Source organism: Gastrolobium bilobum, unplaced genomic scaffold (genome assembly GCF_033153095.1).
Source record: "Gastrolobium bilobum isolate Gb01-03AN ecotype WA unplaced genomic scaffold, APGP_CSIRO_Gbil_v1 utg37804, whole genome shotgun sequence".
Taxonomy (NCBI): Eukaryota; Viridiplantae; Streptophyta; class Magnoliopsida; order Fabales; family Fabaceae; genus Gastrolobium; species Gastrolobium bilobum.
Window position 1 is genome coordinate 184,380 of NW_026896549.1, and position 16,390 is coordinate 200,769.

A 16,390-nucleotide genomic window follows, 5' to 3' on the forward strand; every position below is an offset into this window, starting at 1 on the left:
TTGACAGTGATGTCAAAGGATCCTACCTATATATATATATATATATATATATATATATGTATATATATAAATATATATATATGTATATATATAAATATATATATCGAGATCATTTTATATCGGTGTAAGACTAATAATTGTTACACCACATCTCCGTTGATTTCCGTGCATCCAACGGTTATAATTTAAGAATTCAAACGAATTAATCAATATTAATTAATTATTAATTACACTAAAAATGACAATCCATGATTTTCGTTTATTAATGGTTAAGGTGTGGTGTAAAACTAGTTAATCTTACATCGGTGTAAAAAGATCATGCCCATATATATATATAGATAAATATTTCTACAACCACTTTAGATAAGATTATCTACAGCTACCCAAAAAATTATGTCGTTTTGATTAATGAAGGGTGTTTCTGTAATTTCAGAGGATTAATGATGGGTTATTCAGTAAAATGTATATGATAAAAAAATAAACAAAATTACGGAAACACCCTTCATTAATTTACCTAAAATTACAGAAACATCTTTCATTAATCAAAACGACGTAGTTTTTGGGGTAGCTGTAGATAACCTTATCTAAAGTGGCTCTAGAAATATCTTTTCTATATATATATATATATGGGTTCACATTTTTCTGCAATAAGGCCAATACGACGTCGTTTTGGGACGGAAATCATGGTATTTTTGTATTTTTAATTTATTTCAGGGTTATTATAATCTTTATAATTATAATTTTCTAATCTTTCGATTCCAAAACGACGTCGTCTTGGAAGTAAATGCAGATAACTTATCTGCAGAAATATTTTATCACACACACATACACACACATATATATATATATATATATATATATATATAAACTGTTAATTAGAAAAACAGCTCATTTGACCCTCTGATTGGTTTTTGGAAAACCATTGTGATGAATAGTAAAAAAAGAAAAGAAAGAAGAAAAAGAAAAGTAAAAAAAGTAAAAAACTGAAAAGAGCAATTGGCTTAATTATAAGATTGTTGATTCAAACTCTATATTGTCAAAATGTGTTCTGGCATGTGAACCAAATTAGTCTAAGCTGATCAAAAAGGAAAACAAAAAGTTATCAAGACCTTCTGTTATTGTTTACCCTACCCATATAATTCTGTCCCCCCCAAAAGTTGGGTTGAGTAAGTTCAAACTTTTATTTTGAAAGATAGAAAGACGGGCAAACCCATGACAAATCTTGTGAGCACACACCAGCGACAAATACGAACCGTCCTGTTTTCTATTTTTATGTTTTTCCTTTTTCTAAAATTAGGTGAATCAACTGTTTTAACTCATCAACTCCGGTAAGTTGAGTCGAGTTTGTTATTCTTTAGTCAACTGCTAAAATGAGCTAGACCAACTCATTTTAATCTAATTTGTGGTGAACCATGAATAAGTTGGCATGTTGCCACAACTCTTAACAAATTAGAACCTAAAACATTTGGAATATCTAACATGAGCCATAATATTCTATAAGCAATAAATAACGAATCTGAACATTATATTTTATGGATAATTATATTTAAAAGTAATTCATTTAAGAAATTATAAAAAATTAAAGTGGTGCTTTTTAACTATGCAATCATATAAGAAAATAAAATAAAGACTTTTTTTATTATTATATAGGAGTGAATCAATATGTGAAAATAATATAACCCAAATTCACACCATAAAACACAAAAGAGGTCGAACAAAAAAAAGTCTTAGGAGATATCAGGTAACATGAATAATATATTCCGTTCCTTAGTACTTTGCACAACTCAAACAGCTAGCCATTGCTTTCCATTGAAGATCTTGTCACTTATTCGCTTCTAAATGTGCCACAATAGAAATATCACAAGATCTCCGTGACCATTATGAGTGGGAAGCTAATGCTGTAAATGTAGTTGATGGGTCAACCAGATAAGAGAATCAGCACTTTGTTCTGAAGATCTTTGCTGTAAAGGAGAATAAATCCGCACCTCAAAAGCACAAGAGCAAGTAGAAAAGATGTAAAACTGTTCGGCCAATGTGTCACAAATGGGGAAAGAATCCACGACCACTATATGTACTCATAATGCATTAGCGCAAAAGGTATCGATCTAACTTGTGACTTGTTACTAGTAAACAAATAGTGGATGATCAAACGCTATAATATAAAAGGAATTTGAACTTAGGGGTCCACAACTATCTTTCTATAGTTGGTAACACTACGCAAGATATGATAGGGAAAAAAAAATAAAAATCAAAGAAATATCAGAACCATTATTATGCACTGTAGAATATCCGTGCGGATGAGCCCAACGTTGCTTGCACTCATAATTATTTTGACCAGTTGATATTGGATGCATCCCAAGCGTCTTTAATGACTCGTGTTAGGACCAAAACCAACTTGCCAACGCACAACTTCAAAGAGGACTCGTGACTCGTCCCTCCAAAACAATCCTCCATATATACCCAACTGGGATGAGAGAGCATATAGCAGTATCCACAAAGGAACCATAAGAAACTATCCCACATAGTATGCTGAGTTTGGACAGTCTTTCCTAATTATTGGACAAATATTAGGGGAATGAAAAATCCGCAATTAAAATTACACTATCACCACACTATCAAGCATACAATTTAATTAGTGGCCTTGAGTAGTTGTTAGAGAATAATATAAATTATTAAAAAAATCATCACTTAATTTTGAATTGAAATGATTATATTATATGATATCAGAGCTTCAATGACCATAAGAGCTTTAGTCTCCCTGAGAAAGCTGATGTTAGTCCTTTGATCATAGAGTAATTAACCAGCCAATCTTTTTTGTAATCAATTAAGAGCCCGTTTGGATGAGTTTTTTTTTTTTCAAAAGCTACTTTTTTTAAGGAAAAAAAAAATACTTCTCGAAAAAAGTTTGTTTGGATGCCTGCTTTTAAAAAAAGCAGAAGTCATAAAAAAAGCCAAAAATCTACTTTTTTTGAAAGTTAAAAATTTTAACTTTTTAAAAAAGCAGAAGTCAAAAGTCAAATATTTTTTTTTTAAAAATCAAATATTTTTAAAAAATTCTAAATAGCTGTAACTTTTATAGAAAGTACTTTTAAAATAAGAAAGTGATAAAAAGAACTTTTTTAAAAAGGGCAATACAAAACGAGCCCTAAGTAGAAGCTTATCAAGCCTAATAAATCATAAACATTTAGATCAACACAATTCGTTGTTTGTGGCCCAACCCAAGTAATTTTCTGTCTAATCTACAAATTACCACTTAGTCACTTACTCATTCTTAATCTGTCTATCTATCAACATCTCAGAGTGATATAATAAATGTTAAACAAGAATGATAGCATTATTCCCGTTATAATATTTTCCATGTGAGTTGAAGATCATTCAAATTTACAGTTCAGGAGAGAGAACTTTTGTCAATAGTGATAATTTGATGCAAGGTGACATGATTTTTCTAATCTTTCTTTTTGATTGCAAGAAAGTGAGGAGTGTCCAATCGGGCATGCCACATTCATTGGATATGCTGTCTGTGGATTCGGGTATTCAGTCGTGTTGTTTTCTCCTTTTATTATTCAGTTTGGCGTGCAGAGAAATATTGTACGACAAGGTGATTGTGACTCCTTTTTAATGAGATAGATACCTTTGTGCCCATATGATCGTGGTCTTCTTTCTTTATGTGCATTTCCTTTTTCTTTTATTTTTGTCTATTTCTTCTTCTTCTTACTTTTATCATGTTTATCTTGAATTTTTGTGCATTATCATGGTCCTAATCAATATATATCTCTCTCTGCCTGAAATCTTTTGTACTGTACTGTGATATGTCACTAATTTGGCGTGATGCTTTCCATTAATGGACATGGTTCTGAAGGCAAGCAACAATAATAAATAGGCCAAAATATTTCTATCACACATGGTGGGACTCCTGAAATTCTGTCAGACTCTGATTTTTGAAGGGTGTGATTCTGATGCGTCAGAGACTACTTAGCACATGCTGCCGTTAATGCCCAACAACACATGTACCATTACCCACCTTATATATATATTGGCTTGGACACTAGTCCTACTTCTAGTCCTGCCACTTTCCCAACACCCAATTGGAAGCATCAAAGCAATTGATAAATTCTACCTCCATTATGGAGGTAAGGTATCATGCCAGTTACCGAGGGCCCCCCCATAAATTGTTTTGTACATTGCAGATTATGCCTCATTTAGAATTATTGTCGCTTTTATACTAGCGTTTATTTATGATATATTGTCTACATCTATTAGTTACTTGATCTAGTTAATCTCAATAACATTTCTAGTTGTTGATTAGCATGTTAAGATTTTGAAATAAAAAGATGTTATGTTTAATTTTTTTGAAGTTTAAATTTAAAAAAAAATTATGACCAAGGAAACTCTTGTTTTTATGTTAAGGAGTTGAATGTGTGGTTTGGAGAATTCCTGGTAACTTCGTGTGAAAAGAGTGTCATTTAGTCCTTTGCACAAGAATGGATTTTATTCCAAAAATCATGAAGACGGTGGTGGATTCAAGAAAAAGAATCAAAAGGCAAAATTGAATAGTAAAGGAGAAAAAAAATAAAAGATTGAATGAATAGGATACATGAACATTTCAATCATTTCATCCCATTTCGGAAGAGAAGTACATCTTTAAACCATGCATCCTTTTTTTTTTTCTTTTTGGCGACAGACAAGTCACCGGAGAAGATTGTGTGTTGAGAAAAGATAAAAGTTAAAGTTATGAAATACTGACAAAGAGGACTCTCTGAATCTCTGGTTTATCGATCGATTAACTTGTGGGTCGTTGAACCCATGTTAAGCTACGACTTTAATAACGACATCAATCATAAATATTTTGACAACTCTTTTTTTTTTTTAATGTAGTGGGGGAACGGTATCAATATCTCCATCCGAGGTGATATTCGATTTATTAAATTGGAGTTCCTTTCGCCTTTCGATTTTTGTTTAAAAAAAGATATTATGTATAATTTTGAAGTTATCAAAACTATACGTTGGATTTATAATTAAGATGTAAAATATTGTGTGAAAATAAAAGTGTGCAAATGAAAATCTTACTTTTAAATTGATAGAAAATTTGTTAAGGAATATTTGTAATTTTTTTATGGGCTGGAAATTACTTATCACACTCTTTCTAGGTACATGGTGCATTTGTGGATGAAATTTCAGTCGTATTGTGTTGCACGAGTACGACTGGATTTCCAACTGTACGATGCAAGGCATACATATGTGAAGAAATTATTCTAGGGGATTCAGTTCATAAAGCGAGTGTTTGGATTAGTTTATCTTACAATTATTTTTTATAACTTTTGAGACATTTAAAAAATGAATTCTTTTTCATAGTTAAACGTTTCTACACATGTAATAAGTACCGAAGGTTTCACTAGAAAGAAAAAAAAATGGTAGATATTAATTGGTATATGAAGCTCTAAGTCCACTATTCCGATTTCGAGTTTAAATATTTTATTTTTTTCAGGAATTGTAACTCTAAGAATTAAACTTAAATCTCTGAAAGTATGTAGATATAGTAATAGCATTTGATTGGTGTACATAGAGAAAGTTTCACGTAGGACTTATGAACAAAATAAGATGCAAGAAAAGAACATAGCTTGGTAGAGCTTCTAAAATCGATTATATCAATGCCCAAACACAAAATATAGTTTATGATTTTTTTTTTTTACTGATCGACGCATATACCTACGGATGAGTATGTCACTAAAAACTTCTAAGTTATATGGGTGTGTTTGATTATTAATTTTTGGGAAATAATTTTGTTGTGTTGTAGAAAAATAGTTATCTTATGTTGTAGAAACAAGATTGCAAGTGGAACCCATAAGTAATAGGATAGAGAAAAAAAAAATGAAATCCACCCATCTTTTGTGTGTGTAGAAAATTTAGTTATCTCATGCAAAATGACATCAATATAACTCTTAATTTTTTTAATTCAATCAAAATAATAAAACAAGCACTATTTTTTACATAGAACTATTACTTATTTTATTTGTAAATAAGGTAAATAATAATCAATATTTATAGGAACTATTCTCTATAGAGTGAACTTATATTTACAATTTATTTTCGCTTATAACCTCTTACAACCAAATCTTAACTGTTAATTTTTTCTTATAACCAAATTTTAACCTTTCGCTTATAATCTCTTACAACCAAATCTTTATAATTTATTAGGTTATATATATATAATTTAATTTAGTTATAATCGTCAAATTAACCAAAATCAACTATTAAGATAGCCAAAATATGTTGTAAACTTCTCAATATCCCATTTAAACAAAAATGAATGTTAAGAAGTATAACATTTACTTTATTGATAACAGAAGTTTATACTTACCTTGATATACATTAAAGCTAAATAGCATAGGGAAGAGAGTGTGGACAAAGAACTATAGAAAGAGGAAGGGATGAAATAAAAGCCTAGGTAAGAAAAAGAACTAAAGAAAGGGAGGGAAAATAAATAAAGAGGAAGGTGGAGGAGAAAGCATCCTCTTAATGAATGATTGCCTCTAACGAGTCGTCTCGAGCCTGCAGCAACGGACTTATCTTTGGTTGTGAAGTCCCTTTTTACTCAGTTTTCTTTGGCTTTATGGCGATTCTAGTTCTGTATCAACTTTAAAGACTTTTTCGTACCCATTATTCAAAACAATATAATGAAAGCAAACAAAAGGAAACCACTCATCACATTCATAGCCGTTTCCGGAATTGATGCCTGCTAATGGTCCTATGCACACCCCCTTCTGTTACGACCTGTTCTGCTCTGTGGCTCTGTGCCCTTTCTATTCACACGCCCCACCCCCACATCACAACAAACTTTCCTGATAGTGGGATTCCCCCTACTCCATCTCTTCCAACGGTTCATTCACATTTCACACTCAATGGTTTACTTAGTGGGAGACACATCCCTCTTCCTTCGTTGTTTACATATCAATACCATTACCAACACTCTCATATATATTTTCTTTATTAAATAATAAATATCTACATATTAAAATATGTAAAAAAAAAAAAAAGCATTGAGAAAAAAAACAAAAAACAAATCTGTATTAACAAAAGAATTCTAGAATTCTAAAGTCTAATTTTCTTTTTCTTACACTGTCCTTTGGACCGAAAAAAGAAAGTGTATATTTTTGGATGGTATGAAAAATGTAAATTGCTAAGAGAAATTAACATGGACGCTAGCATTGATGCCTGAATGGCATCGAGGGCAATTGTGAATGGTGGACCCACACATTGTACATAGACACAGATGCCTGCATGGAAGTAACAGTACTATTGATTCTCTCACCCCACAGTTGCTGCACATCCTCTCCGCCACCGCATCATTATTCTCCTCGTTCTGGTGGTTGCTTCCGCAACTTGATTCTGCATCATCATCTGCACCGCTGCCGTGGTGGCGGTGGTCCTCACTAACGTGCGCCAGCACTTGTTCCAAATTGCTACGTAGGGTATTCGCCGTGGCCTCGTTTGTCTGTGCCAACTCCCTCCAAATCTTGTTCTCCACGCAGAGGCTCTTCACCCTTTCTTGAAGCACCCAATTCAGCTTCCCCATTCTCTGAATCTCTTCCTCTTTCTCCTTCAGTTTCTTCACCACCGCCTCTTGGATTGCCGATAGTAACATTCTTGATTGCCTCACTCTCTGTTCCTCTAACTCCATTCTCACTTTCTCCGTCTGTTAAAAAAAAACAAATTATTAGTTACGAAAATCTAAGACCCATAAATTTATTTTGAAAAAAGTTAACAAATTTATTACTCCCTTTGATCAGTTACACGTTTTGTTTTATTTTGTTGGGTTTTTTTTTATCTTTTGAGGGGAAAAAAAGATAATAACAAAAAAAAAGGGAAAATGGAAAGAAAATTACATGTTGGGCAATGAAGCAATCGATCTCAGATTGCTGGTTCTGGAAATGGTAGAGAAGCTCTTGGTCAAGAAAGGATGGTTGAGATGAGAGCTTGTTCTTCTGAGGAAATGGGAGAGCGTTTGATTCGGCTATGGAGTCTCTGGATCGCTTCCTGGGAACAGGGACGTGATAGGTGAGGCCACTATCAGATTTGTTTATGGAATTTGGAGGTCCACAAAGGGTGGATTGGTAAAAGGGTAAGAAGGATTCGGGCATTGTTGAAGACACGGGCATAGCAGCATCCATCTGGGCATTGTAGAATTGATTATGATCGGGTTTGATCATTTCTCTGAAGAAACAAAGTTGAAATCAATCTATATCAGAAATATCAAAAATGATAAAAAGAAGATAAGAATGAAAAGAAAGAACACAAGGGATATATATATTGCAAGGAGAAAAAAAAGAAAGAAAAGAAAGATGGTTTTTTATAGTTTGTATTATTATTACCTATTGGTGAGTAACTGAGAAGGGAAGAGATTCATGTGCTGTGCTTCAACTGCCATGATGAATGAGAGTTGGTTACCCCTTGTGAGTATGAGTTGGTTAGGCTCTCCCGTTGGTTTTCTGTGTTTTCTTTGATGCAAAATAGCAAATGGGTGAAGGAAAATAAGAGAGAGAGAGAGAAAGAGAGAGAACAAAAGCATGCAATTGAGGTGGCTACTCTTAGGGAGCCTCAATGAACGAGTCCCGTTTATTTAACGCTTTGGCTCTCGTGGCATCTTAAGAGAGAGAGAAAGTCAAACGCATTTTTTTCTAGAGAGAGAAAAATCTAAGCATATATTTTATTTTATTAGAAGAAAACAACTGATTAATTTAATTTCAACAAACGTATAGTAACACATGTGTGAGTGGGATTCCCTTTTAGCCTTTTTCTTCTTTCACTCGCTTTGGAATTTGGGCTTCGGCGTTTTTCAATGGTGTAGCAATTTAGGATACATATCACATTTATATCTATTTTATGAGACCATTAATAGTGTGAATGCTCTAGATTCATTTGTGGCACTAAAAAATAGAAAAACTTAATGGCGGAATTTATTTTGTGAGTGGTTAGACAGAGACCTTTAATTTGGCTCTTTGGAAAAAAAGGGGCAGTTTCAGCAGGCGTTGGTGTGAATGTGATGAGTCACTCGACGAATGACGCGCGGCCTCTGTGACAGGACGTGGCGATGTGGAAAACTTGCCACGTGGGTCCATGAACGTGAGTGGGGCCCAAAGGATTATATGCACGTGCGAGGTGCGTGAGTGGGAGTGTGGGGACAACAATCGCTGACCCCTGAACCACGTAAAGGTGGGACCCATTTCTGTTCGGGAGCGGTTTCCCCGCTGTGCTGCCTTGGTCTCTTCCGAAACTGTTGTGTCCCTGTACGGACAAATTGCCGGGTGAGAGTTATCTGCTGTGGGGAAGGTGCACTGCATCTCGATAGTCATGTTCTCGGTCAACATTTACCTGCACCGCTCTCTTTTATTTTTATTTTTTCTTTAATTTTCTTAGATAAATTCTGCAGTGTAATGCGTGCACAGGTGCACTAGCTAACAGTTGAGATATTTCGATCAATGGACCACAGGCACAGCGTTATGTTATGTCAACATTTACTTCATCTGTGACCGCCAGCCCAATCACCAATGTAGATTGCATGTATTGTATTATTATTTTATATTATTGTTACAAGTTTTAAAGACAAATTTGATAACATAGGTTTGATGGCCAAAATACTATTTTAAAATTTTTTATTTCTGGCAGAAAAAAGTATCAAGTTGATTGGATAAGTTTTTTTTAAACTAATGCAATTAAACATGTCATTTATACTAACAGAACTAGTCGTCTCAACGATACTAACGGGACTCATGGCACGTCAGCACCACATAGGTAGTCCCGTTATCGCAAAACTTTGGAAGACCATAACTTTTGACTCGGGTATTCAAATCAGATGATTTTTTTATTTCACATAACTTTTCGAGATCTACACAATGACACCTCATTTGACATATTTTATCTCCCACAAACATAGTTTAAATTTGTAACAATTGTACTACAATCACAAGAGCGTTTAAATCCAAAAGATGGCATATGCGGCAGCTCATAGTGTTGGTTCGGAAAGAAATCAAGATCTCCTGAATTTAAATGATCTTGTAATTGTGGAACTATTGTTGCTAACTCAAACTATGTTTGTGAGTGATAAAATATGTCAAATGAGATATTATTACGTAGATCTTGAAAAGTTATGTGAAATAAAAAAAATCATCTGATTTGGATACCCGAGTCAAAAGTTAGGGCCTTCCGAAATTTTACGATAACGAGACTCCCTACGTGGCGCTGATGTGACATGAGTCCCGTCAGTATAAGTGACATGTTTGACTGCATTAGTTTGGAAAAACTTATCCAATCAACTTTAACTAGACAATTCTTTTGTCCAAAAATTTCAAAATGGTGCTTTTCTCTAGGTTTGATAGTATAAGATTTAACAATATAAATTTAATTAAATTTTAATATTATTCATGATATTATATAAAATAATATTATTCTAGTAATGTATTTTATAATGCCAAATATACAAAAATGTCATTTAATAAATAAACAGAAAAATATTTCTGCAATTACTAAAGATAAGTTATCTGCATTTACGTCTAAAACGACGTAGTTTTGGGATTGAAATATTAAAAAATTATAATTATAAAAACTATAATAACCCTAAAATAAATTAAAATTATAAAAACACAATAATTTTCGTCCCAAAACGACATTGTATTGGGCTTACTGCAAAAAAGCGAACCCATAAATAAATTATATAATCCTTCAAATTTGTCATATGATATTAATTTTTGTAAAAATCTACTCATTAGTGTGACCAAAAATATATTATATTTTATAAAAATTTCCAATATTTTAAAATTTAATATATTGCAAAATTGTTTTTTATTTTAATATATTAATATTAAAATAAGGGATAAGTTATACTTACCACCATTTTCTATCGTTTCTTACCATCAAATCTTAATAGTTAATTTATGTCAATCTAATATTTATAATTTATTTAAAATTAATAATTATTTAATAAGTGTGATTTAGTAAATTATAACTATTAGATTGACGGAAATTAACGGTTAAGATTTGGTTTAAAAAAAAAATAGTGGTAAGTATATCCTCCCTCTTAAAATAATCTATCAAAATAATAATAATAATATATTAATTCTTGGAAACTGTATTTGTCAATCACTTATCAGGCTTAATCTCACCCACTTAGGCTTGATTAAGTTAGACATATTTTTGATGTATTAAGGGATTCAGCAGTATAAGGTTATACTATATAATGGTCACACCAAACAACTAAAAATGTCTTAACTTATAATATAAACTTATACTATCAGCTCTTGTACATCACATCAAAACAGATTCTAATAATCATAAAAATTTTCGGATTAATTATATTATTACTTATTTAGGATATTGAAATTTGATTGATCTCGTATCTATTTTAGATGATTACATTTTTCTCGAGATTATTATATAATTATGTACTGTACTTAAGGGTGTAAATGAGTTAGGCTGGCCTACAGGGGCCTACGGCCTAGCCTGTATTAGGTCAGGTTTGACCTATTATAAATAATAAAATAGAACCGGCCTAGGCTTTTAAAATACCTATTTAGAAAATAGGTCATAAGTTTTTTTGTATATGTCTGGCATATAAGCCTACAGGCCGACCTATATCTATTTATTTAAAAAATAATAAATAAAATTTTATTTCAATAATTTTGAATAGTAAAATAATATTATTTTAGTGAGGAAGGTTATACTTACAACCTTTTTTTTACAACCTCTTACAACCATATATCATAACCGTTGATTTTCGCTAATCAACGATTGTCATTTATTATGAATTAATAATTAATTAATATGTTTAATTTGCTAAAATCATAACCGTTGATTGGCGGAAATCAATGGTTATGATATATGGTTGTAAGAGGTTGTAAAAAAAAGGTTGTAACTATAACCTCTCCCTATTTTAGTTATTCTTTTAATTGTTGAATGTTTAATAGGCTTAAATAGGCTAATAGGCCTAGGCCAAGGCTTTTAATTTTTAAATATAGGTCAGACCAGACTTATAATTTGAGGCCTACACAGGCTAAGAGGACAGAGGCCTGACCTATTTAAGGCAAAGTTTAACTTAGCCCAGCCCATTTACACCCCTAACTCTGTACTTTAACTAATTCTATGTGAGCAAACACTCAGTGTTACTGGTGATTAATTTTGTATTGTTAATAACAATTTTAGAACTTTAAAAGATGAAATAAATATTTTGAATAAAAATCTAGAACCGAATATATAATTGTTCAAAATGTCATTTCATCTTTTAATTAAAATTTTAAAGTTAACAGCAAGATGTTCACAATTAACTAATTATATTGAGAGTAAGTTAAGAAAAAAATGAAAATTGGAAAATATTGCTCACCATCACAAAGAGCATGTTTGGGATATTTTTTTTTTTTTCAACTAAAAATTACTTTTAAGCTAAAGCTAAAAAAGAGTTTAAAAATAAAGCTAAAAGTTGTGTGATGATTATGGAAAAATTTTAACTTAAAAGTTACTTCAAAATTATTTATTTTAGAAACTTAAAACAAGCTTCTCCTAAGAGTTTTTAGTTTTTCTCTTCATCTTTTTTATTATAAGAACTTTTATAAAAACCTATTACGTAACTTTTACTCATAAGGAGAAAAGAAGTTAAAAATAAAACTCACAAACAGACACTAAGAAGTTTATTTACATTAATATGGATTAAAGTGCAATACATATTAATTTTTAAGGGAATGAAATGTAATAATTTACCCAATTTCATACTGATTAGGATCTAATTATATACTCAGTTAAGCTATTATGACCTAGTTATTTTTTTAAAATATAAATTTGATAAGAAGTTGTAAACGACAAATAACTATTTAAAAAATTAAATAAAATTATAAGGACTTGCATAGTATACAACCTTATTAATTTTAATATATATTCGTTGAGAAATTTAAAGTTTCTGTTCTCCATGAAGAGTAAAATTGCACTCAAACTATTTTATAATTAAATGTATCATATTTCTCAATTTAATTTTTGTCATTAGGTTTGTTGTGTTTTCTAATTATATTCCGGATTTGCCATGAATCTTGAACATTAGCTTCTATCCGGAAAAATATGAGTTATTATAATTCTTTTTAATTGATGTCCAAAACATGTAAACTTGGTTTGGTTAGATACACATAGAGAGTTTTTAAGCTTATGAATTGGATCACGACTGTCACGCATATAGGATATAGCTATCCCCCATGCTTCTGAATTCCATTTGTGAATAGCGCGAATGACAAACAATAGAGAATCTGAATCTGTTATATAAAATCAGGTAAATATAGCTGAGGAAGATGTACATCTGCAAATAAATAATGCCCGAGACCTCACATGCAGATGGTACAGTTTACATCCATAATTTGATATGCCACGTACGGTTATGTGTATATATGTAAAGAAAGATCTATCGCTTAGTTGTCGCAATTATATATGTGTACATATGTAACTTTACCCTCAAATATTTTTCATCATAATACCTCAGTCATTACTGCTTAGTGAATTAATTAATTAACAACTATATAAATAAAATAGCTTGCCTACTTAACTTTAATTAATTTGTCCATGTGGGTTTATTTATTTAATACTTTTAAATTCTCAACATCAGTGATTATTTATGGGTTTGGTGTTTGTCATTTTAAATGACATAAGTTACGTCATTTTAAGAGAGAGATAAACACAATGAACGAAAATCATGGAAGAGAAAATGGATGGTTTTTTTTTAATTTAAATTTTAAATAAAAAATATTTTCTTATGTCTATCTCTCTTAAAATGACACAATTTTATGTCATTTAAAATGACAAATACTTTTCTCATTATTTAGTCTGATAAAGTTTGGCTATCATTAAACTCTATGCATTCATTTTATTTTATTTTGCCTTAGGAAACAGGTTTTATCATGTGTTTCGATTTTGTTAAAGTGCAATTGATTGAGACAACCTTGTTTGGCTTTTACCTGAAAATGTGTTTGGCATAAACCTCCATGATACGGAGCAGAATCACTTTGGTATAATAAAAAAACGAGTACACGTTATAAAGCCTGCAATTTAAAAAGAATGAAGTTTTATATACATATACGTACGTACATCCCACTGTAGCATCTTGGATCCTAATGTTGCTTCTCCTCATCCCCAAACTTTTTTTTTTGTTTATAGCAATATGTTTATAGCAATATGTTAGGTTAGATCAGTCTCCTCATCCCCACCCTTAGGGGGCGTTTGGTACGCGGGATTTTGAGGGATTCCCGGGAAACTGAATTTTTCTAAATTTTAAATTTTCAGATATTATCATAAACTGAATGCAAAAATCATATTTTTGAAAATCGAGATTCCCGGACAAATAAAAATTTCTCTTGTACCAAACGCCCCCTAAAAGCAACTAATAATGACCTTAACGTCTTCCTCAATAATGGTATATATTGGGGCTTTCAAGTTTCTAGTTATTTCACTGCAAAAGCGTGTGTAGGCTAAATAATTTTACGGGGACCTTTATGCAAGTGAAGGAAGTACTATAGCATGCTTGTGTACGTATGCAAGCTAGTTTTAGGTTGGGAAGCTTAAAATTTTAGGAAAAGAAATTAATTACTGCTTGTTGGTCTAGTTTACACATCTAGATGGTTGATGGAAGTTGAAATTTTCATTTCTCTTAATGCTTAATCAAAGAAATAATGGTTACAAAAAATTCAAACTAAAAAAGTTTGACTAAAAGAGGAACATGATGTTAGAATTTTTTTATTTTGCGAAAAAATTGATGTTAAGACTGATCGATATTCTTTAATAGGAAACAGGTTGTATATATTAGTAGAAAAAGGATTTGGAAATTGAAGTTAGGATTTTCAAACACCTAACATGCATTTGTTCTACTCGCATCCCTCTCTGGACCAATCAATCAGTGTTCAAAATTCTCAAGGAGCTGAATGTCAAAGTAATTTATTTGTATTCGCCTATAACGCAGTTTGAATCAATATAAAGAAAGCAGGGAGGTGGACTTCACAAATATGAAATCCTATTCGGTTATACTTCATTTTATGGTCCGATTTCTAAGCTGGTCAAACGCATTAATTCATCATAATAGCAAAGTTTTAGGCGAGAAAACGGTAGAAAGAATTTATACTTTTTTTTTATTTTTGGTGGAGTTGAATTTTATTATTAATTTTCAATAATTACTACGACCAAATTCACGAAAATGAAAAATTCAAATGTGGTGTTAAATTTTTTAACTTTACATCAATATTAATCGCATGATCACTTACGGGCCGAGCCGAGCCGAGCTTTAGTCTTAAAAGGCTAAGTCTGTGTTTAAATGTGTCAACCTGACCTAGCCTGTTACCTGTTACGAATATAATTATCGGCCTGTGGCTTGTCTTATTTACAAAAAATAAAAGTCTGGTTTAGCCTGTTAAAAAAAAAAAGAAGACAACAAATATTTATGCAAACAGAATATACAATCAAAAACATTAGTAATTCCATAAATATTCATAAATTCAATGTATATCCAAACAGCATAATATAGAACAAAATTATTCAAAAAAATCTGTTTAACCAAAAAAATGGAGTGAGGAGAGTGAGGGGGCTATTACAAGTAGTATAAAAAATATAAAATAAAAATAAAAATTAATATACTAGGTCAGCCTGAGAGGCTCTAAGGTCGAGCTTTTGAATTGGAGCTTGAGGTCTTTTTATTAAACGAGCTTTTATACAAGTTCTAGCCTGATTCCAATAACCAATTTCAGACATGTAATTTCAGGCCTTCACGAGCCGAGCCAAAGGCCCTTGTAAAGCCCCTGGTTTGTTTACCACCCCTACTTCTCATAAAGATGTCATTTAGTTTATTATACACCCATCCTAAGAGGCTTTTTTAAACATATAACCAAATGGATAACTAAAGAAAATCAATAAATTAATATATATATTTTTTTATGCTTTAGTAAATTTAATCCCATGTTTCGCATAGGAGACATGAAGATATCACGCTCCTTCTAACTTTGTACATTTCTTTATATTATTTCATATATTTAGTTTATAATTTATATAAAACAAATTAATTTTTTGTGTAACCACTATTGTTATTGAAAAGTTTTGTGCATACTTATATTATTTGCACATTATATTTTTGCACTTTTTTAATTTGAAAAATAAAATATAGAAAAAATCTATTAGAGTCCTTGTATGATTTTTTATTTTATTATATATAAAAAGAAAATGATATAATAATGATGTACTACAAAAATAATATGCAAGTATTATTTAAATATTTTTTCTTAGAATATCTCTCCTTGTAGCCAGAGGCGGATCCAGTTAGGGGAGAAGGGGGGCAAGTGCCCTCCCTTAAATATGATGTAAAAATATAAAAATATCTTTTTCTTAA

At 31.3% G+C, this 16,390-nt stretch overlaps 1 protein-coding gene across 1 annotated transcript; it reads right to left on the minus strand.

Annotated features, from left to right (window-relative positions):
* Positions 1 to 7,044: 7,044 nt before the first annotated feature.
* On the minus strand, positions 7,045 to 8,572 carry LOC133300475 (BOI-related E3 ubiquitin-protein ligase 1-like). Its single transcript, XM_061500030.1, has 3 exons — positions 8,370 to 8,572; positions 7,884 to 8,211; positions 7,045 to 7,693 (listed from the first exon to the last, which is right to left on the minus strand). The coding sequence occupies exons 1-3, from the start codon at positions 8,564 to 8,566 to the stop codon at positions 7,178 to 7,180; spliced, it is 1,041 nt and encodes a 346-aa protein (XP_061356014.1). The 5' UTR covers positions 8,567 to 8,572; the 3' UTR covers positions 7,045 to 7,177.
* Between the last annotated feature and the right edge of the window lie 7,818 nt (positions 8,573 to 16,390).

Excerpts from the sequence above, each read along its gene's own strand:
- LOC133300475 (XM_061500030.1), bottom strand. The coding sequence starts at position 8,566 with ATGCTTTTGTTCTCTCTCTTTCTCTCTCTCTCTCTTATTTTCCTTCAC. Across the intron at positions 8,212-8,369 it reads TCTCAGTTACTCACCAATAG|AGAAATGATCAAACCCGATC; the intron begins GTAATAATAATA and ends TTGTTTCTTCAG. Across the intron at positions 7,694-7,883 it reads ATTGCTTCATTGCCCAACAT|ACGGAGAAAGTGAGAATGGA; the intron begins GTAATTTTCTTT and ends TTTTTTTAACAG.